At 35.4% G+C, this 27,127-nt stretch overlaps 1 protein-coding gene across 2 annotated transcripts in view; it reads left to right on the forward strand.

The window, feature by feature from the left end:
• Nucleotides 1-2,119: 2,119 nt before the first annotated feature.
• The window catches only part of LOC120470932 (fatty acyl-CoA reductase 1), a 28,162-nt gene continuing 3,154 nt past the window's right edge, over nt 2,120-27,127 (forward strand). Inside the window, exons 1-8 of one of the 2 annotated variants that reach the window (XM_039660638.2) lie at nt 2,120-2,260; nt 10,348-10,573; nt 21,641-21,816; nt 23,007-23,186; nt 23,679-23,856; nt 24,666-24,710; nt 25,496-25,614; nt 25,797-25,864. In XM_039660638.2, the coding sequence (XP_039516572.1) occupies nt 10,385-10,573; nt 21,641-21,816; nt 23,007-23,186; nt 23,679-23,856; nt 24,666-24,710; nt 25,496-25,614; nt 25,797-25,864 (955 nt within the window). In that variant the 5' untranslated portion in view covers nt 2,120-2,260; nt 10,348-10,384. Of the gene's footprint in view, nt 2,271-10,347; nt 10,574-21,640; nt 21,817-23,006; nt 23,187-23,678; nt 23,857-24,665; nt 24,711-25,495; nt 25,615-25,796; nt 25,865-27,127 lie in introns of both variants that reach the window. The other variant, XM_039660639.2, reaches the window with a different exon arrangement.

Genomic DNA, 27,127 nt, shown 5'->3' on the forward strand with positions numbered 1-27,127 from the left:
TATCCATGGATATGAGTTAATTTAACAACACAAACTAATTGCTTATAGTTTAAACGCATGCTGTGTATTCTTAATAAAGCCAATAAAATATGAATAATAGGATGTAGTCAAACAAGTTTCAAATATGCATTTTTTTTTAATTATGGGTGGGGTGATTTGGGGAACTAGGCTGAAGGTGTGGTCAAATTCTGGGTGTGAATGTTATTGTTACTGAAATAATGTTGCTTTGCAACGTTAACTAACCATAGCCAACCTCGAGTAACGTAACGCGAGTAACTAACCATTGCAACCTCGAGTATTATGCCTTTGGTTGTTACATCCAGATGTGTGGGCTAATTGTGTTATCAGGCCTATAGAACACTACAGTAAAACAAAACTATTTCTATTCCCAGAAACTATGACTCCTGCAGTTGCGCAGAATGTGTATGGCGGGCTTGCGCTAACTTGTCTGAGGTCAGATATATTTATGTGCAATCTTTATTCTCTATTCTTGATCCGAGCAAGGGTGCTTCCCTAAAGTAGCCAATAATAGTCCAGACATGTTCTTGGATTTTCCTGTAGATGATCCATAATTAAACGCATAATTATAAACGCCTAACGACCTATTTTTACTCGCATTGTAACATTCTTTTAACGTTTACGCATGTTCGTAGCCTAATTTTCCAAGCAAGAATGTTCTGAAAATGTTCTTAGAACGTTTTCTCTCAAAGTTATGAGAACGTTCAATTACAAACAAAGATATTCTAAGAACAAATGAAAAGAGACTCAATGAGGTAGTTACACTGTAAATAAATAAATAGGCTGGATAAAAGTTTTTTTGAAGCTGTAATTTATAAAATATTTGAGTTGCCGTTTAACAGGAAAATTCTGCTTCAAACTTTTAACTATCTAACGCGTTACTTGCCATCTTTGCAAATGTTAGTAAAATTCACTAAGGAATTTCGAAGTTAAAATAGTTTCAAAGTGAATCCCAAGCCCTTTTTTGCACACTGATGAATAGGCTATATGAACATTGCTTACACTCTTAAAAACAAAGCTTACAAAGGAGGGTGGGGAACATTTTAACAATCCATAGAACCTCCTATAAAGAACTTTCAACTACCTTTTGTGCAATACGTGGACCAATGGCAGGACCTTTATTTTTCTAAACTTGATTCTGCTCTGATCATGACATGAGTAATTGCTAAGATAACCTTATAGGCCTACGTCTTATACAGGCATATTGTGCAAGTATAGATGACGGTGTAGTCTTTTTTCTATTGTCTTGTGGCATAGACATGATTGTTTCTATTGTCGTTACGACTTTTGGTTGTGTAAAATTATCGTGCTGGTTTCCCATCCAGCGTGTTTTTCTTCATGCTGTCTGGAATTCACTATGATGATCTTTTGCATAATTATGCCGGTATCGCTATCTCATGTTGTTTATTACCAACAGCGTAAAAGAATGAAACGACAACATGCAGGCAACAAATAGTTTTCAGATAAAAACAAAAATGTTGTTTTGCTTCAGCTGTGAAACACTGCAGACTGTTCCATTATCTGTTAATCATTGCATTATGAAAGACGTTTATGATAAGAAAACATGCATGAATTATTTATGGATTTAAATTTTGAAAGTATGAACAAAATATTGATGAACAAGCTGAATTATGGCAAGCCTACTAGAATCTATCAAATCTGTATAAGCATTCTTTAGGACTGTTTAAACCTTCAATATATTTTCTTTCCGTAATCAAAGCCAATTTCATTCATTTTTTTCTTGGGCAATATCAATAGTTTGAAGACTTTAAGGTTTGTGTCCTTTAAGATAAAGGCAGGCTATAATAAAAAGAAAAAAAAAACTTTTACAGAAAAAACTTTTTAATGTAGTAAACAAACGTAAAAGCTAGTACATTTACAGAATCACATTTATAGAGTTTAGTAATTTTATAACGTATTATATTGTTGAAGGTTGAATCTGCAATAGCCTGTGGTGCTGATAAATTAAAATAGCAGCAAACCTAACAACCCTTACCAGTCCTGAATAAGGGAGTGGGCCAGACACTTTTAGTTTAAGCTTAGTAAGTGTATAGAGAGAGAATGTTTGGAGTCACACCCAGTTCACATACGCACGCACGCACACGCTTGTGTCTCCATCAGCGCTCCGCAGAGGCGCGTTCACTGCAGCTCTGTGGCGCGCGCACACGCGTTGAGACGAGAGAGAGAGAGAGAGATAGAGTGAGGTTCGGAACATCTTCACCCGGCGTGATTCATGTTCAGGGTAAGGCAAGGTATTCTGCTTTCTAGCCTACTGTTTGAGGACAAAATGTAGCTTGACATTTTAATCCCGGAATAACCGTTAGAGAAGAGAGAGAAGAAGGGACGCGGTTTGTTGACGCATCCTTGAGGAAGAGAATCATGATCATGATGGTCTGGATGCGTTCACATGTGGCTTGAAAACGGATTTAGGTTGTTTTGGAAATGAAATTTTGACGAGTGAAGTGTGTAAAATCTATTCAGCAGATCTATCGACCCGGAGCAGCTCTCAAACCTTGTTTACAGGACGCGTTCTTGATGCTTTCCGTCTGCGGTGCGTTAGCCGGGCGTCTTTTGCCGCTGCGTTTTAAGATGGTATGTCAAGAAGTACAACTTTGACAATCAAAGCGTTTAGTTCTAGCTTGTTTTAAATTCCCGAACGCGCGAATAAGCGCGCGTTAGAGGCGTTTGACGTGGGTCTGTCTGCGGACGCTGCTGAAACGGACGTGTCATCTGTCACTATATAGCCTAAGAATCATACTAAGTGGTTACAATCCACTTTCTTACTGTGGTTTCTTGTCACATCCGTGTTTAAATATGAGCTGCGGTGGCGGGATAAGCAGAAAGCGGATGATGGATGACTGTGAGCGCGCGGCGCCAAAGCTTCAGTTCAAATGTTACAGTGAAGCACAAATGATTCTTGAACTGTTGAGGTTTGGCGCGATCGAATCATTCTGGCACTTGTGGATGAATCTTTTCCGGGTTATATTTCATCCCAAAATCAAAAGAAAAACTTTTGTGTTGAAAAATAAAGGAAAAAATCTTAGCTAGAGTCATTAATCGCTTTTATTTACGGTTTTGGGGTGGAATATGTGATTCTGGACATGTTTTTGAACAGAATGTTTCAATTGTATTGTATTGTACATACTCTAGTTGATGTCTGAAGGGACATATGTGTGCTGCAGTAGCAGTAACAACATTAAATAGAAACTCTTCAATATTCAACAGACTGTATAACACACACCCCTGTGTTATATAGAGAGAGAGCTCAAGTACTGTAGAATGTAAGGAGACATGCCAGCAAGTTCATACAGTCACGGCACCTGCGTTACGCTGTGCTTTGACTAAAAGAGCTGTGCTAAATATGATGTCTGGACCTGATACTGATCTGCAGGAGACAGACAGACAGACAGACACAGACAGACAGACAGACAGGCTCATCTCTGCAGACAGTGAGCCACAGTCAGTGTCAGTTACATCATTCATTCAGATATGTATCCAATGATAAACATGCAGGAGTGTGAGACATATCTTGTAAAGAAGTCACAATGAAATCCAATAGGCTATTTGTATAGAATATTGCAGCATATATTATAAATAAATAATCCGTACACCTCAGTATATTCTAAATTCATTAACTCGTGTTTACTTGCGTGAGGGTGGGGCAACCTGTCACTCACATGAGATCGACCAATAGCAAACCATCTAATCAATCCCCATTAGTTCTTGTTCCAGAAGCCATTTCACTTAGATCACCCTAGGGAAGAAAAGATGATTGCAACTTCACTTTCATGCCGATTTTGAAGGCCTGGCTCTCGTTGTCAATGACAATGAATCCTCATTGTCAACTGATCTATCATCTTACTGTATCTCTGACCTTTACTTTGATCAGTGTTCTCCAGCCGTTCAGTTTACCCTGAACACACTCCGACAGTCTATTAGCAGCTCAAGGTGAGGATGTTGAGATTAGAGCTGACTTGATGATCAGCAGGCCTTGAACTCATGAAGAAGTGTAGCCCACCAGTATATTTAGACATGTGAATCTGTGGTATTCACTCTTAAAACGGACACGGAATTAAACGCATAAATAATTCTCGCACCTTTAACCATGTTGACACTGTGAAGATGGTGTTATGTGATTTGTGGCTTATGCACAAGCTGAAAATCATAACACGAGCAAAGCAGATCAGATTCAGCATTCATTTACATAGAACCAAAGCCTAAAACCTAAACTTGAACCAGGGTTATTAGAGTTAACATTAATAATAACAAAATACAACTTTAATTTCAGTTCGCAACATTTTTCATTTTCATTTAGTTTATTATGATGCTCTAAAATATATAAATATAAAAAACGTGTGTATAGAAATGACAAAAAAATGAACTTTTCCTAAAACTTCAATGTAGAAGTACACTCTTAAAAATAAGGTTCCAATAGGTTGTTTATTGCAGTGATGGAATGTAAAGATGGAACCATATATTCAGATAAAGAACCATTATTTTTATGAGTGTATATAAAAATAAATGACACCCGAATTCTATTATTTTGTTCCTGGCCTACAGTTGTTAGCCGAGGATGTAGTGCTTCTATATTTACATCGCACAGTCCTGTTCTCTTTTTACTCATAATAGATTTTGTAGTCATTTTAACTATGTATTTCCCTCTGGACTGGACTATAATTAATGTGACTTGGAGCTGCTATTTATACTACAAGCCTAATTAGCCAGAACCACTTCTGACAGAACCGCTAGACTAGCAACAATCCATTCCTGCCCTATTAAACAGGTGAATTATTGATGTATTTATAGGAAGTAGCTCCGGATTCACCCATACAATCGCCAAGAGTCGGATGTGATTGAAATGATACATATCCTTATACAAAGGTTTTCTCACCTGCTTTTTTACAGACTAAAATCACAACAAGTCAAATCGGTTAAAGTTCTAAACTAATAAATACATGTTTAAATGAATAAATAAAATAAATGACTTTTTTTTTAGCTGAAAATGCATAGCAAAGCAAGTTTTTGTGAGCACCCTACACTCTCAGAAAAAAAGGTACAAAAGCTGTCACTTGGGCTGTACCTTTTCAAAAGGTACACTTTTGTACCCAAAGGCTGCATATTGGTACCTTATTGGTACATATTAGCAACTAAAATGTACATATTAGCACCTAAAATGACATAATTAGCTCCTGAAATGTACATATTAACACTTAAAATGTACTTATTAGCACCTAAAATGTACATATTAGGACCTAAAATGGACATATTAGCTCCTGGAATGTACACATTAGCACCTAAAATGTACATATTAGCACCTAAAATGGACATATTAGCTCCTGAAATGTACATATTAGCACCTAAAATGTACATATTAACACCTAAAATGTACATATTAACACCGAATGTACTTATTAGCACCTAAAATGTACATATTAGCACCTAAAATGGACATTAGCTCCTGAAATGTACATATTAGCACCTAAAATGTACATATTAACACCGAATGTACTTATTAGCACCTAAAATGTACATATTAGCACCTAAAATGGACATTAGCTCCTGAAATGTACATATTAACACCTAAAATGTACATATTGACACTGAATGTACATATTAACACCTAAAATGTACATATTAACACCGAATGTACTTATTAGCACCTAATATGTACTTATTAGCACCTAAAATGTACATATTAACACCTAAAATGTACATATTAACACTTAAAATGTACATATTAGCACCTGAAATGGACAGAAGTTTACCTTTTGAAAAGGTACAGCCCCAGTGACAGCTTTTGTACCTTTTTTACTGAGAGTGTACAATCAAGACTCCCAAACACATCTTGCAGGAAAATATGTTCTTTAAATAAAAGTGATGAATGCCCATGTAACTTTTCATGTGACTCAATAAACCCATAACCTCAAACTGTCATACCTGCTCTTCTGTTTGTGTCCGACATGCTAAAATGTTTCAGCAATGAATGATTTCGACTCACAGAACATGCACTTCGGTAACCTCAGGGCAGGTCAGACTATAGAAAGTATTTCATTCATTGCTTTTGCAACCAGGACACACTGTGGGTGTAGCTCATCAAAATGTAGCTCATCTGTTTCTTTGGAACTCCTCATTTGTTTGACTTTCATGTTTTGAGGCATCTTGAGCTGCTACATTCTCTGATGTGAATCAGTGGCTCGGCAAGTAAGTGAAGGAATGAATGATTCCTTCGGCAAGTTGTGAAGTTGGTTTCTTTTTATGAAAGGATTTTTGTGATGAAAAATTGCATTATATAGTAAATGCATGTTTTTTTTTATATAATGAAAGGTTATTTATTGTCATTGATGATTCAATGAAGAACATCCACAGAAACTTTCCATGTAATTTGACATTATATTAACGTTTGCCTCTGCAAACTCCACTGATAAACGTGGATGTATTGTGCTAGACTTTAAAGTGTATTGTTCTTATGAGATGTCATTATTGGCCATCTCTTAATGTACATCGAGTAGTGAGTGTTAGAGTCATGCATTAGCTAATGAGGCTAGCAATCTGCTCTCGCTGTTCCCAGAGGATGTTTAACTGATGTAGGGGAAATCAATCAAAACACACACACACACACACTCAATGCTGTAATGGGACTAATGGCAGCGAGTAAACATGCCTACTATCAGTATTAGTTTGTCGTAGAACTTTCTGAACTTAGAAATTTATTCCTGTGATCAACACTGAATTTTCAGCATCATTACTCCAGGCTTCAGTGTCACATGATCCTTCAGAAATCATTTTAATGCGCTGATTTGCTGCTCAAGAAACATTTATGATTATCATTGGGTCAAACACACAAATATCCCTAAAGGTTTAGCTTCAAAACATCCACTAGTATCAGTGACATTCGGACAAGTGAAATGTCTTTCCCATAGACTTTCTTCACCAACTCTCATCAACTGTGATGATGATAAAGTTATTGACCCTGCAACCGCCCTCTAAAAATCGGTAATCCGTGCGGATCTTGAACAGATCTGAAATCCTTTTCCTGTTTGGGAAGCTTGTTTTCGGTGGGTTCATGCTTGTTTTGTATACGCCGTGTCCTTTAAAACCCCAGACGAGGTTATGTCGACCGGTGAGAGTGATTGTGTGTTGGGTTGCTTCGTGATTGTTTCTTCATTCTTGGAAGAGAAGCAGAATAAAGAGAACCAGATAAAATTTCTCTCGCCGAAACTTTCCGTAATTCAAGCCCAAATAAAAAGACTTAGTTGTGGTGTATTGTATCAGGACTGTATCAGATCGCCGCTGGAATATAGCTGGTAGGCTATCTGACACTACTGAAGTTGTACATAATAAATCGCACCGGTGTTGCTACGCTTTTTGACATCTTTCTTTAGTGTGTAAAGTTGCTGTTTGAGCATAAAAAATGTCTGCAAAGTTACAAAGTCACTCCAAAGGGAGATATTCTTTTATATCCGTAAGCAAGTTTATTTGCAATTGTGTGTGATTTTTTTTTTTTTTTTTTTTGAGGAAATCACTTTAGGAATTATAGTTTTAGGAAACACATTTCTTTTTCAGCCGGATTATGCTGAAAGCTGGCAAATGTACATTTGTTTATAGGGTTAGTTCACTCAAAAATGAAAATGATGTCATTAATGACTCCCCTCATGTCATCCCAAGCCCGTTCATCTCCGGAACACAGTTTAAAGGAGTAGTTCAGAAATTAAGGTTTTTGATGAAAACATTCCAGGATTTTCTCCATATAATGGACTTCAATGGGAACCAAACGGTTCAAGGTCAAAAAGACAGTTTCAGTGCAAACTGCAAACTGTTCAAAGGGCTTAAAATTATTCCAGGCGAAGAATAACGGTCTTATCAAGCGGAACGATCGCTCATTTAAAAAAAAAAAAAAAGTTTAAGTTTTATAAGCTCAAATGCTCGCCTTGCTCTGTTCTGTGACGCATGTTTGTGACTCTCATGTTAAAATCAAAATGAACGAATGTTTTTTCGATTCATTTGGGTCATTTTTCGAGTCATTTCGAAATCTCTTGACCATTTCAACAACTTATGAATACTTATGGCTTTCCCCCCACTGGTTTTGATGTTATTGTTTTGTCACATTAAGAGTGATGCAAAAAAACGGTTTGAAATACGTTTTGAGCGTCCAGACTGAGAAACATCTGTAAAAATCTGATTGGAGTCGCATTTCAAACCACCTCGATATGTGTCCGATTTTTATGTGTTTTTCTGCTGTCCAGACGTTCAAAAACTCATCTGGGTAACATAGCAATGTCATGGCTTCTAAAAAAATGTGAAGCAGCACAACTGTTTTTAACATAATAATGGTAACACTTTACAATAAGGTTCGTTAGTTAATATTAGTTATTAGTTAATATGAACTAATAATGAATAGCACATATTCAGCATTTGTTAATCTTTGTTAATGTTATTTTCAACATTTACTAATACTTGATTAAAATCTTGCTAACATTAATTAATGCACCGTGAACTAACATGAACAAATGATGAACAGCTGTATAACAAAGATGAACAAATGCAGTAACAAATGTATTGCTCATGGTTAGTGCATGTTAGTAAATACATTAACTAATGTTAACTAATGAACCTTATTGTAAAGTGTTACCATAATAATAATAATAGGGCTGGAGTTTGGAGGAAAAGGTAATGCAGGATTAACAGAAGAAGCACTGGAAAGATCTGAACAATGCAGCACAATTGGTCTGAGTTTTGTGAATGGGAAATAAGTGTGAAAGTCAGTAACAGCAGTTGAGAAGAGTGTAGCCAGAGGGAGAATCCTCACACCTGCGGAGTGAGACACTGTTCTGAGATCAGCTATTAGCAGTTAACACACTTTCATGCCATCATCACACGTGTCTGAATGTACTGTATTAAATACCTCTTATGGAAGCAGCTTGTCCAATTAAATTCACTGACCTTCAAAAATACCATGAGATAATTGGCTCCCTGGTAAGACAGATTGCTTGTTGCTGTCGTGTGTGTGTGTGTGTGTGTGTGTGTGTGTGTGTGTGAGAGAGAGCGAGAGCAATGTCAGATTCATTCATAGTGTTTTCAAGTGTGAACGCTCTCTGAACTGCAGTTTGGTCTTCCTCATCCCAGTCAGTCGTATTCCCAGTGGGGTGTGTGTGATGGTTGGTTTGCAGGAGGTCAGAGTTCAGATGAGAATCTGTGTGAACCGTAGACTTGAGGAGCTCAGCAGCTGCTAGACTCACGCCGCGCCGGGACTCGTGTCAGTGATGTAATAGCTGGAGGAAAATGTAACCAGTCATAAATCGCTGCCACCAGACTTGATGTACTTCAGTCTCTTAAAGGAGTAGTTCACTTTAAAAAAAACTTTTGCTGATAATTTACTCACCCCCATGTCATCCAAGATGTCCATGTCTTTCTTTCTTCAGTCGAAAAGAAATTAAGTTTTTTGGTTTATTAAGACAATTAAGTTATTAGGGGTCCAATGGGGTCCAAACGGTTCAAGGTTGAAATGAGAGTTTCAGTGCAAACTGCAAACTGTTCAAAGGGCTTTAAATGATTCCAGGCGGTGTATAAGGGTCTTATCAAGCGAAACGATCGCTCATTTAAAAAATAAATAACAAAGTTTAAGTTTTATAAGCTCAAATGCTCGCCATGCTCTGTTCTGTGATGCTCCTATTCGAACTCGTTCATCAAAATGAACGAATCTTTGGTTCATTTAACGAATTTTTATATACAATTCTCTCTCTCTCTATATATATATATATAATGTAGTTCATATGTGTGTGTATGTATATATTATATTTCTTTTCACACAGGTGTTATGGATTAAACCATGTCAGCTCTGTACAAACACAAAAGCAGCAGGCTGAATGATTCAGTCAAACGTTTGTACACACCTACTCAATGTTTATTAGTGGCGTTTGCCAAGTCAACCATTGCTGTTACTATTGCTCACGCAAGTGCTAAACAAACACCCAACACTAAGTATTAACATTCAGTGTATGTGTGCAGCTTCTTTACTGAATGAGCAGACGCACGATTATCACCTAGTGGATGGTAATACACTCTTATCTTATAGACACGTGAAGGCCAGGAGGAAACTTTTGCATTTGCAACACTGTGAACTCTTTTGCAACCACAAACAGTTACTGTGGAAGACGGGGCGTAGCAAAGGGACAAATCCTTTTCTAGTCAGTCTTTGTTTGTCACTGCTGTAGAGCCAGTTGACTGTATTTTTCCGGTTGGCAGAGTGAACAGAGAAAGTTCAGTCAAACAGTCGTATCTCTTACTGATGAGCTGGCATGTTTTGACTGGTAAATTGTCTTGGTTCCTTAGTGTCCAGGAGGACCGGCGTTCATCTGTCATACTCATCATGACCTCGATCTCGGAGTGGTACGCGGGGAAGAACGTGCTGATCACGGGGGCGACGGGCTTCATGGGAAAGGTGCTGGTGGAGAAGCTCCTGCGCTCGTGCCCCGAGGTCAAGGCCCTGTACATCCTCGTCAGGCCGAAGGCGGGTCAGTCCATGTCGGAGCGCGTCCAAGACATGATGAAGAGCAAGGTGAGGAGAACTTTTGCTCACCATCCTTTTTAAGATAAGGGAAAAAATGTATTGAATTGTGTACTTATTTATTGTTTTTCTTTGCTAGTTTGTTGTGATTATATCAATATGACAAAATATTAATAATTATATTTTTGCTTTGCTAGTTTGTTAGGGCTGGGCAATTTGTCCAAAGATTTTGTGATAATGTATTAATATGACTATAAAATAATAATGATCATAATACATATTTATATTTATAATTATATTATTATAATTAAAATAATGATAATAATTTTTTTGTTGTTTTCATTGATTGTTATTATTTGTATTAGTATTCATATTATAATAATTATTATATTAATATACTGTATAATAATAGTATTATTATTATTAATATTAAAGGAAGAAATGTTACTATTGTTTATATATATATATATATATTAGTTTTTAAACATCAATCTATCAAGCTTTTGTTTTGGTAGAAATCCACATGGATCCTTAAAGCTTTAGTTGTGATAATGTATTAATACGACTATAAAATAATAATGATGATAATACATATTTATATTAATAATTATATTATTATAATTAAAATAATAATAATAATGTTTTTTTTTGTTTTCATTGATTATTATTTGTATTATTATTCATATTACAATAATTATTATATTAATAGTATTATTATTATTCTTCATATTAAAGGAAGAAATGTTACTATTGTTTATATATACATTATATATATTTTAGTTTTTAAACATCAATCTATCAAGCTTTTGTTTTGGTAGAAATCCACATGGATCCTTAAAGCTTTAGTTTTGTTGACAACAGCCGGTTTATAAGCGTTTCTCATTACTAGTTTAGGAATATTGGTTGTCGCATGTTTCGTTCCCAAATGCATGTTATAAGCGACTCAAACTCAGAACAGATGCAGAGACGAGTGGAGCAACATTTACAGTGAACTGAGAAAATAAATTCACCAGAGCATGAGCTGCACGCGTGTAAAAGAAATGTCCCGCTCTGAAACACGCAGCGCATATAAAGACGTTGGGTTCAGGACTTTTGCTACCTTTCTAAAACATCTCCCTTTTCAGGTTTTGCAAAAAAAAAAAAAAGCCCAATACAGTGCATTGTCTGGTATCTTTCATGACCATCTTTCAGTCACAGGATATTTCTGCCTTTTAAACGGATGGAATTTGATCGCGTCCTAACTTTCAGTCTGTAGGACGTGTTGATCCTTAAAAAGTTAGTTACATGAAACCATGCAGAACCGGTGCAGGTGCACAAAGCTTTCCAGAGAAAACCCTGAATCCATCTGTGTTTACTCGTATGCGGTCGTCAGGGTTTATCTTTATTGTTTCCCTTGAACTTGATACTCTGAAAACAGGCAGGAAAGGTCTCCCTAAGGGCTCTTTGATGGTTGCCGTGGCAACCCCACCACAAACGCCTCCCATATATGGTATCGTTCAGAACTCAGAAGTCAAACGGCATTTCCATACACACTGCGCCCCGAAACCACAATGAGGTGATGAATCGCCACAAGTGTTTTTCCTGATATCCGGCCCTAAGCGTTTATGTTTGAGGAGTGGCTCTATGGATTCCAATGCAGGGATGGATTAAGTGTTTTCTTTATGTGATAATGGAGTAATTATTTTTGTATGGCAGTTTGCTGTAGTTGCTCACATGGTTTACTTTATCAGATTCAGAACATCCCAGAAAAGAGGAACGCTTAAAATTTTGAATAGGGATTGTAATGTCAAATGTTTTTGGATATTGCGGTTTATTTATCGCAGAGATGGACTTTTTTAAAACTTGGTCCACTATCCTACCGCAACATCATGCCAACAATTTAGCAACCTAATATCATATATATATATATATATATTTGTTTTTTATAAATAAATACAATAAATACAAATACATTTTTTGTATTTCAGCTACTTTATTCTGTTTCAAGTAATTAAAATATTTTTATTTTTTTAGTTTAAATTAACTATAATAACCCTTTATTGGCCTGTCACAATTACGAATTAAACATCTGTATATATCTGTATATCTTATTCAATCTAATAGCATTTTATTTTTAGATAACCTCAATATAGGGCTGTTTAAATTTCGATCACATTTTGCTATTCAAATGAAGGATTATATTATATTATATTATATTTAATACTAATACTAACCACTAATTATAGAGATGTTATTAATTTTCACAGCATTAAAAATAGGTATTAAATATGGGCTTATTTTTATTATCATAATATATACGATTCCAAGTAAAAAATAGGCTTAGATTGTAAACGATATGAATAAAATAGATTCAAATGAATTATATGATTAATCGTCAGTACAAAATTCATAGTCATGACAGGCTTAATGTTTTCTAGGTTGTGAATGCTGAATGTTTGAGTCGTTTGATCTCAGTACACACTCGCCTGCTGAGACTTGTGACGGAGCGATGTGAGATCTGAACCCCAGCCAGAATGAAGCTCAAATATTACGAGACGCAGATTAACATTATGAGTCAGATGGACAGATTCTGTCAGCGCTGTGCAAACTCTGTGACCTCTGATATAAGCCCTCATTAGGTCCCACCGTGTGTGTGTGTGTGTGTACATGTAACGAATGCTCAGAAGCTCAAACAGGCAGATCTTGTGACTGGTTGTGTGTTTCGAGAACAGAATATTGAATGTGGGATGCTATTATTCATCAAACAAACGTGTCTATTGTTTGGTCATTTAAACAGCCTGTCTCCAGATTCTGACCGACCAACAGATATATATATATATATATATATATACATATACAGTATATATACAGTATACATACATATAGTGGTACAAAATGATTATCATATTCATATACCACAGGTTTTACTAGATACTTTAATGCTATAGAAATACCTGTTGTCCAAAATTTTTTACAAAAAACAACATATTAATAGACATATATATGTTTAATATCTGAAAGGCACTGCAATGGCACTTTTTGGTACTTAATATTAGTATATTTTTATATATTAGTAGATATTAGTATATTTTTAATCAAATTTTTTCTCTTTTTATCAAATTTCTTTTATCTATTATTTATATTTTTTTAATGTTTTTTTCTTTGTTTTTGTTCCAGCTTTGTTTTTTTAAAATGATACAGTCTGATAATATTATGATAAAATAGTGCTTCAAGGTAGTTTTCCCAACTTTTCAGTGTATGATTAAACATACACAGTGCATCCTTGACAAGACAAAGACAAACATGAAAATATGTCAGACTCAAGTACACCACTTATTAGGAGCTTGTAGTGTTTTTTTGCAGACAATCATTTCGACTCGTCCCTCAGCTTGTGATTGTGAAGCCGTGTTTACAGTAGTGGACGTCTATGGGGCTGAATAAAGACACACTTTATGACTTGTAACTTTAGCTCTCATTAGTTTGTAGAACATGTTTTGGAGAGTTGATGGCATTTTTAGTCTTGTAATTAAGTATTAATGAATTAGTCTCGTCCGGGAAGGGCTATTATCTACCTGTGATAAAGTGGCTCTCTTACATTAACTCTACAGGATCATGAGTGTCTTCTGCCATCAGGTCGCCCTGTTCCTCATACACACTTCTTTCTTTCTTTTCAGCTCATTCGGTCACTAACCTTCATCCTTCTTTGAGTCATTAGGCCGTTTCATTCCTAGTCTAATGTGATCCTGCTCTATAGTTCTTCAAACACATAGGAAAGAGAGAATTAATGGACCCATTTGTGTAATTTGAGGACATTTGTGTACATTTACCCAAGGGCATACCAGTAAAGCAACTCTCTCTCTCTCTCTCTCTCTCTCTCTCTCTCTCTCTCTCTCTCTCTCTCTCTCTCTCTCTCTCTCTCTCTCTCTCTCTCTCTCTCTCTCTCTCTCTCTCTCTCTCTCTCCCTCACTTACACACAATTGGATTATTTGTGCCAGAGGGCCTGGTGGTGGACTGGCACAGAATACCACCATCCCACAATACACTATTTGCTATTTCCGCCACAGAGTAAGCAAATGTTTGCAGTGGTCGACCTCGGTGACCCCCTGACCTCAGGGCACTGAACGTGTTCTCTCCTTTATCTACATGCCACCCAGTTTTAAAATAATGAGTCTGAACTGTTGGAGAATATTTCTCAACGCTCTTTCTCCTAGTGTGACTCTAGTAGCACTGCTGATGTTATTGTCTGCATAAATGCCGATTTTTTTTTTTATATATGTGGATTTTTTTTTTTTTCAATACATTATTTTAAATATAAAAGTAATCTAATAATACATACACTCTAAAAATGCTGGGTTGTTTTAACCCAATTTTGGGTCAAATGTGGACAAACCCAATTGAAATTAAAAAATGTAATTGATAAATTTAACCCAACAGCTGGGTTTGTCCATATTTGACCCAAAATTGGGTTAAAATATCCCAGCATTTTTTAGAGTGTACATATACTTTGATGTTTAATTAGATCACTTTTATTTTAGCCAGATATGTGTATTTATTAAATATGTTCAAATTAATTGAAATATTTTTCACATTCAATATATAATATATGTTTCCTATATAAATTGAATCGAATTAAACGTATAGTTTCTATGTTTATTTACATTCACTCTAAAAAACGCTGGGTTATTTCAACCCAAATGTGGGTCAAATATGGACAAACCCAAATGTTGGGTTGAAAATGTAATTAAAAAATGTATAGTTGAAAGTGAAAGTTTAAGTTTTAAATGACATTTTTAACCCAACATTTGGGTTTGTCCATATTTTACCCAATTTTGGGTTAAAACGACCCAGCATTGTTTAGAGTGTATATGTTTGATTAGTATACTTATATATTTGCTAGATATGTGTATTCTTTTCAATATTTGTATATATTTAAATATATTATTTTAAATATAAAAGTAGTCTAATAAAACATACTTTTGATGTTCAATTAGATTATGAATTTAATTGGATTACTAGATATTATACTTATAGATTATATAGGCCAGATATGTGTATTTTTAAAAATGTGTATACTGTATATTTAAATTAGTGCTGCCAAATTGATTAATCACATCTAACATAAGTTTTTGTTTACAAAGTAAGTGTGTGTGTGTTAGGGCTGTGAAACGATTAATCGCGATTAATCACATCCAAAATAAAAGTTTGTGTTTACATAATATACGTGCTGTAGTATAATTATTTTGTATATATAAATACACACACATGCATGTATATATTTAAGAAATATGTGCATGTATATACTTTATATACAAAATTAATATCATACATAAATATAAACATTTGATAAATTAATAACACATTTTTCTTAAATATATATATGTATTTATATAGGCTATACAAAATAATTATACACACTACACACACATATATTATGTAAACACAAACTTTTATTTTGGATGCGATTAATAGCGATGAATCGTTTCACAGCCCTACTGTGTATGTGTGTGTTATATCTGTCTGTGTGTGTAAGATTTGACATCACCTCTTTAAATACATTTTATTTTTTTACGAATATTTAAAAAATACGCATAAAATACACATGTTGCCTATGTAAAAGTAATTTGATTAACATATACATTTGGTTTAAACATAAACAGCACATGCAGTGAAAAAGAAACATTCAGGAACACAGTGCAAATCGGTGACATTAAGGGCATGATGACGTTACTACTTAATATAAATAAACACAATATAATAACTTTAGATGACTGTATATGTGCATTTAAACATATGTGAGGATGTTGAAGCGTCCAGCGCACATATTCTATATTGCACATTCGAATTGTAAGCCGTTCTTGTTGAAGAACAGCATATGCTCTGTTGTAATCTCTCCGTGTGCTGAGGCATGTACAGTTCATCATAGCATGCGGGCAGGGCCGGCACTAGCCATTTGGGTGCCCTAAGCACAAATGCTTGGTGGTGCCCCCATACCCCCCACCCCACCCCCCAACCACCCATACCCATGTATTTTAGCATTGACCCTGCATTCAGAAATACAAGACAAAATATTCATGGATTCTACTGAATCACTAACCATCATACAAAAATATTGCACACATTAGTCTTTTATATAATATAGGCCTATGTGTCACTGGAACATTTAAAACTCAAAACTCTATTCTACCTTTAAAAGAGGTCTGATGAGGCACAATATAATAATTCTGTACATAATTTGTAGGGCTGGGAAAAGATTAATCGTGATTAATCGCATCCAAAATGTTTGTGTCTACATTAATGATATAGGCCTATGTGTGTGTACTGTGTATACTTATTTTGTATATATATATATATATATATATATATATATAAATGCACATTTGCATGTATGTATTTAAGAAATATTTGTTATTTATATATAAAATATTTTAATTTATATATAATATAAATTATCTATAAATATATACAGTATATACATGCAAATATTTCTTAAATATATATGTGCATATGTGTGTATATTACAAAATAATTATACACAGTACACTCACAGATCATGTAGAAACTTTTATTTTGGGTGTGATTAAGCTTTTCCCAGCCCTAATAATCTAATCTAATAATAATTCTAATTGCAGTTTCACCAACAGATGTCGCCCTTGGGCCTTTGACCGCATTATCCGCATAGAACAACAACGAAAAAACGTATCTAAGCGGTCTTCCTTTTCTTCTCAAACAAACTAACTGCATCTTAAACAGCCCAAGTTGAAAAATTCCCCCGGACCCCCGTTAAAATAAAAGATTCTACATGCTGAGCAAAGCCCTGGATCATTTGCACAACTACTAGCGACGCCCCCCTGGACATGCATACACGAAGCAAGGGCGCCTACAAAACTAACACTTTTATTTAAAACATTGTCTTAACTGCAAGCGAGTATTATCCCGCTGTCTCTTCTTTTCCCCTTTTCCCCCCGACTCTTGGTGCCTTTTCGAGGCCATGTCTGATGTCGATCAGGTGTCTGTCTGCCAAATTTGACACTGATTGAGGAACAGACCACTGCAAGGTGGGGAAGGGGGGGCACCAGAGGGAGACTGGCACAGGAGATTCACCTTTTTCTCCAATTTGGTCTAGCCTAGGCATATTGCTTTTGTATTGCTTTTGTATATTAACATGCTTTAGACATATTTTATTTGTTATTTATACTAGTAGCCTATTGTGATGATTTTTCACGACCCAGATTTTTTGGTGCCCCCCCAAGCACTTGGTGCCCTACGCGCAGTGCGTGATGTGCGTGTGCGGAGCGCCGGCCCTGCATGCGGGCACAGGGTGTGTTGTGTTTATGTTGCCCGGTGACACACACCGCATCAAGGAAGTTTGGCTGACGTAACTGAGCACCGTTTCCTTCACTTAGTGTATTTTTGAAACGCTTTAACATGTCTGAGTGATCCAGTGCCTCGCATTCCCTCGAGTTTGAGTTTACCTCTGTAGTTTTCTGCCCAGCGTGTGTGTGTGTGTGTGTGTGTGTGTTGTGAGCTTTGCTAGGATATTTAAAGACTGGGTCTGGGCCTGAACTTCACCCGTATAAACCATAGGTATAAACCCAAGTGTGTGTGTGTGTGTGTGTGTGTGTTGGTTAGACTGCACATTAATGGCCCATATGTTGTCCAATGTCTCTATAATCCGAGTTAATGGCACTCATGACCACACTTATGCATTCAGATTGTATTCCCATAGTACTTACATGTTTAAGTGTGTGAGGATTCAGCAGCTGTGGGATATTTTACCATAATGATTTTCCATATTAAAATCATAAAATTTTGTTCGCATTTGAAAATTCACTTTATTTTACAGTGTCCTGCATGTAATAACTATAAATTATAAATGAACCAGCAATTAACCATAAACAAATCAATATTTCGAACCCTACAGTAAGTAAATGTAGTTAATTATTTCTCAGTACTTCAATGGAAAATTACACTGTAACATGGACATTCACTGATGTCAGATAGACGAGATAGTTATTAATTGTGCAAAAACTGTTATGTCATTTTATGATATCTAAATAGTTTATGCGCTATCTAATTGATGAATAATTCGTTTTTTGATGATTGTTTTTATTCATCTTTCTCTTTATGTTTTGTGGATCACATTAAGTCAGATTTACTATAAGCATTATGGTTTAATAAATAAAATTAAAAAAATCTCCTATGGCAACTGTTCTAACTGAAATTTTGAAATTTCCTGTCAATTGTGCAAGAAAGCAAATTAACTTGTACATCTCATGCCTCTGACAACATCTTCTGCATGACTAAACCAACTCATTGCAAAAGCAAATACAATCATCCTGTGTCCTGACATGCAAGCAGACTTTACAAGAAGACAACATGTACATCCAGAGAATTTCCCAGTGATTCCTGGGCAGAAGCCAGGAAGAACTGGATTGTGACGTGTATTGCTAGTTCTCGTAGTTCAGGAAGGTTTTGATGTGGTGTTCAACAGGTAAAAAGGACAGCTGTGCTCATTACAGTGTTAAATCTCCATTGCCCTAAGTTTCAAAATCTAATCTAGAATTCAATGATGTAATTGCATATTATGGTCAGTACTTGCATGCACTCCTAAAAATTAGGTTTCCAAAAGAGGGTTTTCTCGGCGAGGGCATAGAAATAGAAAACCCATTCAGTGAACAGTGAAATAATAAAAAAAATCTCATTTTGATGAACGTTCCAAAAATCTAAAGAGCCTTTTTGCATTATAAATACATTTTTGTGGAATGGAAAGTCAACATTTTTACCCCTTAAAACTTGTTTTTTTCTTTTCTTTTAATAATGCATTAAAATAGCTTTAATGTAACTCTACACCCTTCCTTTATGTAGTATATGTGGAGTGGCAAATATGCAAATTAGCCCCACCTCCACTCATTCACACCAGCTCAGATTACCTGATCCACTTGCTCAACCTTAGTGAATGCTATACAAAGGCAGGTGGTCAATTACGTGTTATATAGTAGCAATTGCATGTTATAAGCTCAGAATTGCAAGATAAGGTCGATTTATTAAAGCAGTAGTTCACTTTAAAAAAAAACTTTTGCTGTACTCCCCCATGTCATCCAAGATGTCCATGTCTTTCTTTCTTCAGTCGAAAAGAAATTAAGGTTTTAGATGAAAACATTCCAGGATTTTCTCCATATAATGGACTTCAATGGGAACCAAATGGTTCAAGGTCCAAAAGACTGTTCAAAGGGCTTTAAACGATTCCAGATGATGAATAAGGGTCTTTTTTAAGCGAAACGATCACTCATTTAAAAAAAAAAAAAACAAAGTTTAAGTTTCATAAGCTCAAATGGTCACCTTGCTCTGTTCTGTGTGACTCTCCTATTCGAACTCGTTCATCAAAATGAACGAATCTTTTTCAGAGTCAACTCGTTCATTTCGTTCGTTGAATGAACCAAATGACACGAAAAAAGATTCATTCATTTTGATGAACGAGTTCGAACAGGAGAGTCACGAATGTGCGTCACAGAACAGAGCATTTGAGCTTATAAAACTTAAACTTAAAGTATAGATCCACTTTCAGTTTATTTATCCAAGACAAAAAGAAGGGAAATACATCAAAATGCAATACAAGACATTTAAATTAACACAAAAATGAATTGCATTACAATATAGCCGTTTCATTGACACTAAAACTTACCTCGAACTATTATTTTGAGGCCGTGCAAACACTGTTTTCTTTAGGAAATGCAAATCTGCTGTTGGATAAATATGTGTAAAGCGCCACACTGGCTGTGTTGGAGAGAGTGTGAGAGAAACAGCTGTCAGAGGCATCACACCGCATCTGTCTGGCCCTCAGCTGGTGCCTGCTGGTGGGGTTACGGCGGGTCACTTATTATGTCCAGCTCTGATACTGAGAAAGGATTCTGATTGGCTGTGGCTGTCGGAATGTGCCACTGCCAGACGCTTGGAATTGTGGGTAACATAAGTCAGCACATGTGTGTCAGCTCGAGCCGAGAGGACACAGAGCCTCTGTAAATCCTCTTTTGATATCAGATTATACGCTGACAGAAATCACATTTGTGATCTACGAGCGCGTGCACGATGCGGTGAATAAACACTGCAGCCTGCGGTTTTCTTCATTACATAAACGCTGAAATCGGTGACATAATATGATGGGATTTGTCATTAGTATCTTCATAATATCTTCTGAAAGAGTGGATACTCACAAAGACATGTACAGATCACATTTTACCACAAAATCAAAAGTGAGAAATTGCATGAAGTATAAAGAAAATGATGCATGTTTTTTGGACCGTTCTCATTGACTACCCAGATATCCATTATTGAAATGTTGTCTTTATTTTTATTTTATTCATTTATTCATTCTAGTTATTCGCAACGTTGACTCTCGATAGGATTTCAGATAATACAGTATTTGCTTATTTTATTTATTTAATCTATTTATTCTGTTAATGTTGATTCTCATTAGGTTTTCAAATAATACAGTATTTATTCTAGTTATTCTCAATGGTGATTCACACTATGATTTACCTAATTTATTTACGTATTAACCTTATTTATTTATTCATTCACTCAATTTAATATATTTCATTTTTATTTTTTAGAATATTTAAATCATATTTATTTTTATTAAATAATAAAATATTAAATAATATTGAATATTTTAAATAACAACATTTTTATTTACCCAAATCTTTTTTTTTTGCTAATCTTTTTTATTTACCTAATTTTTTTTAAAATTTATTTTACTTATTCATTTGTGTTTATTTGATTTATTCTCATTAGGTTTTCAAATAATACGGTATTTTTTATTTTATTGGCATACCAGTAACATGCTACCCAGATTGAATAAGTACTTCAGTGAATGTGATGGTTGATAATTGAATTTAATGTCGGTACACTCTAAAAAATGCTGGGTTGTTTTAACCCAACTTTGGGTCAAATATGGACTAACCCAGCCGTTGGGTTAAATTTTTACATTACATTTTTAACCCAACATTTCAGGTTTGTCCATATTTGACCCAAAATTGGGTTAAAAGAACCCAGCATTTTTTAGAGTGTATAGTCATGTTTTGTGGCGTTATAATGATGTATCAGCATTGACGTGAGTGTGTGTGTGTGTTGGTTTTGCAGCTGTTTGACCGGGTGCGCGAAGATAATCCTGAGTTTCATCAGAAGATCATAGCCATCAGCAGCGAGCTCACACAGCCCGGCCTGGCCATCAGTCCAGAGGATGTGCAGACACTCACTTCACATATCAACATCATCTTCCACTGCGCCGCCACCATACGCTTTGACGAACCACTGAAGTGAGTGACAGGAGCCTTGCACACATGCCACAACATTTCCTGAATATTTGCACTGTGAGTCTGAAGGGAGTCATCATTCAGAGAGGGATCGACAATCATGAGGACATAGATAGATAGATAGATAGATAGATAGATAGATAGATAGATAGATAGATAGATAGATAGATAGATAGATAGATAGATAGATAGATAGATAGATAGATAGATAGATAGATGGATGGATGGATGGATGGATGGATGGATGGATGGATGGATGGATAGATGGATGGATGGATGGATGGATGGATGGATGGATGGATAGACAGAGATGGATGCAGAGAGTCGTGTATCCCACGGACCGTTTGCATAATTTTTATTCTAAGGAAAATAAAAACAGCATTAGTTTTTAAAATGCAGTATTTTTAATTAGTCTTCTCACCGCAGCAGCATAAATGACCTCTGTTATTTTAGTATCATTGATATACTATTGTAGTTTTTATAAATATTTTGTAAACATAATTTTTTTTTTCTTCCCAATTTTCATTTATTTTGTCACAGGCTGTACGTTAATGATTACTGTGTAAATTTTGCTCTTAATTTCAATTCGATTCAATTCAGTTTTTTTTGCCAGACTCAACAAACAAATAACAACAAACAAAACAAAAAGACAAATGCAAAAATTACTGACATTTCAGCCAATGTACTCGGTGAACGTGATTTCACCAAGTACCACATGTTCCTGGACCAACATCTTCCAATCAACCAATCAGATCTGAGGGACAAGTTTACAGTTTATGTCAAGTTTAGGCTTAGAATCAGGGTGAAGTACTTAAACATCAGTGTTTTTTTTACCTATCATTACCCTCTGATTTTAGGGGAAAATTACGGGTATGGTTAGGTTTAGGGGTAGGGATTGGGTAATGACTAAATTTGGGACAGGAATGTTAATCCATAATCAACAAAATATGTTGATCCAGGACCATGTCTTACTTGGCAAAATCACTCCCAGTCTACACCAAAATCTTAAATGTCACACTCTTGGAAAAAAGCTTCTTTATAACTCTATTGTTCTTGACTCAATTTTAAAGAACCCTTTAAGCCAAAAACTTTGTTTCCGTGCTGCTTAATTCATAAAATGTAAAATGCATAAAATGGTCCCAGTGCGTGCCGTACCGTGTGATGCTGAGATGCTCCGCTCACATCTCCCGCAGGCATGCCTTGCAGCTGAACGTCATGGCCACACAGCAGCTCCTCTCTCTGGCTCAGCAGATGCAGAACCTGCAGGCGTTCATCCACATCTCCACCGCCTACGCCAACTGCAACCGCAGACACATCGACGAGGTCATCTACCCTCCTCCGGTCGAGCCCAAGAAGCTCATCGACTCTCTGGAGTGAGTCCAGTTCATCATCATCATCATCATCATATAAATCTGAATTACACAATCAACACAGTGTATTACAATATCCAAGTTACATTTACTGCGCTGATATTTTACTTTTATAGTTTTAATATTTTGAATAAGTATTTTTTTTATTTATTAGAATTTAAAGCTTTTGATTTTAATTATTTATTTATTTTATTTTTTCAAATATGCCTATATAGTTTTTTTTATTATAGTTTTTTATTAATTTATATTTCATCAATTTAAATGAAATGTGTCCTAGGCAAATAGCTGAAATAAAAAAAAAACTAAATTTTATGTACAGTATATGTATTAATTTTTTTCTTGTTTGAAACCCACTTGTCATTGCATGTCTGATTTTCCACGTTATTTGACGCTGACAAGCCATATTGCATCTGAGCGCTGATGTTTTGTCTGACACACTGTACTGACCCTGAAGCAGAGCAGTGATTTATCGGTCTGACGTGTGTGTCTGTGTAGGTGGATGGATGATAATATCATCTGTGACATCACACCACGCCTGATAGGTGACCGACCCAACACGTACACCTACACCAAAGCGCTGGCGGAGAGTGTGGTCCAGCAGGAGAGCGGCAAACTCCACATCGGCATCATACGACCCTCCATCGTCGGAGCCAGCTGGCAGGAGCCCTTCCCCGTGAGTGATGGATCTGCTGTCAGACGCTACACCGGAATAGTTTACAACTTTGAGAGCTCTGGGACTTTTCTGAGCGATGTGGCTTAATGGTTAAAGATCTGGGCTGGTAACTCAGAGGTTGTAGGTAATGAATGCATAAAACATAGGCATTTCTACATAGCAGAATATCATAAAGACTTTTGAGGCAGGGATAAAAAAGTTAATTACTTTATTTATTTTACAATATGTATATGTTTGTGTGTATATATAAACTTATTTTATTTCAGATATTGATTTCTGTTTAGTGCAAAATCAAATTATATAGACATATTTAATAAAAATGTAAAAACACAACAAAATTACCAAAATTGTACTAAAATTAAAAACAGAAAATAAAAATAAAAATCTTATTACTAAAAATAACTAAAACTAAATCAAAATTGTATTTACATTTTTTTTAAACACAACAAAATTACTAAAAACAAACTAAAATTAAACAAAAGATTATGATAAATCTAATTCAGAATATTAACAAAATCTGTAATAGGTTTTTAAAAAGAAACAGCTGTAATATGTTTGTATAGACTTAGAAAATGTTACATGGTTTAATTGAAATTCAATAAAAAAAAATAATAATTTAAGTTGAAGTCTTAGAATAACAAAAACTAAAAACAATATCATAATCATATAGTTGTGATTATATTTATTAAAAAAAATAAAACAAATTAAAAAGGCAAAGACACAACAAAATTACTATAAAAAATTAAATATATAAGAAAAAAAAATAAATAAATAAAACTCACAATTGCCTCTTTTTCTGTTTTTCTCAGGGTTGGATAGATAATTTTAATGGACCAAGTGGTGTTTTCATTGCTGTAAGTATTGTCATATTTTCTGCTTCATTATGTGTTACAGTAGAACGGTTACAGTACGGTAACCTTCTGATATGTGAATTTCTAAGGCCTCTAAATGATCAACACGATCAAAGCTTTGCAGATAAACCATGTTTAACTCTCTTTAGTGTGTAATGTTGCCTGAAAAGTCCCTCCATATCAGTGTCAGTGTTTCTGAACTCTCTGAAACGCCTCCATTGTAGTCTTTAGTTTCTTCCGGGAACAAACACATCACAATATTCCTTAATTTAAATAATTCATACTCAGAATTAAGGGGCGGGGCCTGGTCGAGTTAGTTAGTAGTGTGTTGAAACTGGCGGTTATGGAAAGGGGCGGGACATTTCCCAAACAAACTCGAAACGCTCGACCAATCACAATACACTGATCCAGCCGACCAATCAGAGCACAGTGTGCTTTTCAGAAGGAGGGGCTTCATGGAGACAGGAACTAAACAGAGCGTTACTGACAGACTGGGAAGAGAGGAGCCGCAACAATGGAGAATATGAGAAAAAAAATAGTTCAAGCATGGAAACCTGTTATAGTAGAGCCCAAAAACAAAATCAAGGCATAACAGGTCCACTTTAACATCCAAAAACATGACACTCTTGGCACAATTCACCTCCTCACATCACTCGTTGACCCAAGCAATGAAAACAATCTGCTCTTCTTTTTAATTAGTCTGTATTTCTTTAGCCTCTGTGGACAAACTAAGGCATATGGTGCTTCTGGCTCCAGTTTTATCGTGTGTTTTCTGTGTTTGGGTGCAGGCTGGGAAGGGCATCCTGCGCACCATGAGAGCCAGTAATGACGCTGTGGCGGATCTGATTCCCGTAGACATGGTTATAAACCTGACGCTGACTGCTGGCTGGTACACCGCGGTGCACAGGTACACCTGCAGCTTCCTCTCCAAACCACTTTCATTTGCTTATGTTAGACCTGCAGATGATTAAACGGATAGAGACGTGGGATATTGGCTTGGATAATCCCTCTGCGCTTCTATATTTACATTAGGGGAATATATTACATGCAGCACAATGTGACTGACTTGGTTTGATCTTTACATTTCAGACCGAAAACTGCACTTGTGTACAACTGCACAACAGGAGGCATTAACCCCTTCCACTGGGGAGAGATCGGTGCGTTACATGCTTTTCTAACCTGCACTGTATATACTGTAATCTACACACTGTAAAAAAGTACATAACTGTAGGTTCATTTACATTGCAAATGGAAGGTCTAAGAGTCAAATGCAGAAATAGTTATTTTGCATTAATCCAGCTCTGACTACAAATGTCTTTAGTTTTTGGCATGATCAACTAAAGAGTCAAAGGAGAGTTTAAAAATCATATTTGATACCGTTCCATGTTTATTCGTCATGCCAATTGTAACTTTATAAATGTGTTTACATTTACTTTTGATAAATGTTATGCATCCTTGCTGATTTAAAGTATCTCTTACTGACCCCAAACTTTTAAAAGGAAGTATATTATATTTTATAGAAATAAAAATAAAATATCCATAGAAAAAATTATAAGTAATCAAAAAAATTATATAAATTATAAATAAATATAATTTATTTATAATTATATAAAGTATAAATAATTATATAAAATTATAAATAAAAAAATTATAAAAATTATAATTATAGAAATAAAATATGTATAGATAAAATACATTCTATGATTATATTGTTATATTATAGAAAAATAAATGAATAAATAAAACAGCAGGTTTTACATTATTATTATGTAAATGATAATCAATAATACATTATTATAGTACATGATTATATTATAGAAATAAATTAGCTACATAAAAAAATTAATTAGAACAAGCACATATGTTATTTTATTGTTATGTTTATTAATATGTGTATTATTATTATTATTATTATTATTATTTTATGAAACTTAAGTGTCTCAAAGGAATAGAAGTATCTTATTATTTCACACTGTCAAGTTGAGGGCATTGCATTGTGGGATACAGACAGGATTCCTCACAGTGTTTTGGTTGTATACGTCACATTTTAACACGATAGCACATAGTATATCATTCGGATCACAGCCACTGTATGCACGGTGTATGTTGATGCCAGAGGGCAGAGCAGCTGGAGTCTGGCATTGCCATGGTAACAGCAGAGTGTGCGGTTACCATGAGCAACATCTGGCTGCCAACATCCCCATGCCAACAGGCAGAAGCAGATTCAGTGAGGATCTTCCTCTTCCATAAGCATTCCTCAGCCGTAGACGTGCACGATAATGCTGATTGTGCATAATAATTAGAGAAGAAAATCGTGATCGTGATTAAAATACAGTTAATTGTTTCTAATCTCATGCCTCCGTCATAGTGGTTTAGTCATGGTGTGGAACGCTGTCATGTGACAGCCGTAAAATATCATA

The sequence above is a fragment of the Pimephales promelas genome, chromosome 24 (assembly GCF_988280905.1).
Source record: "Pimephales promelas chromosome 24, fPimPro1.hap1.1, whole genome shotgun sequence".
NCBI lineage: Eukaryota > Metazoa > Chordata > Actinopteri > Cypriniformes > Leuciscidae > Pimephales > Pimephales promelas.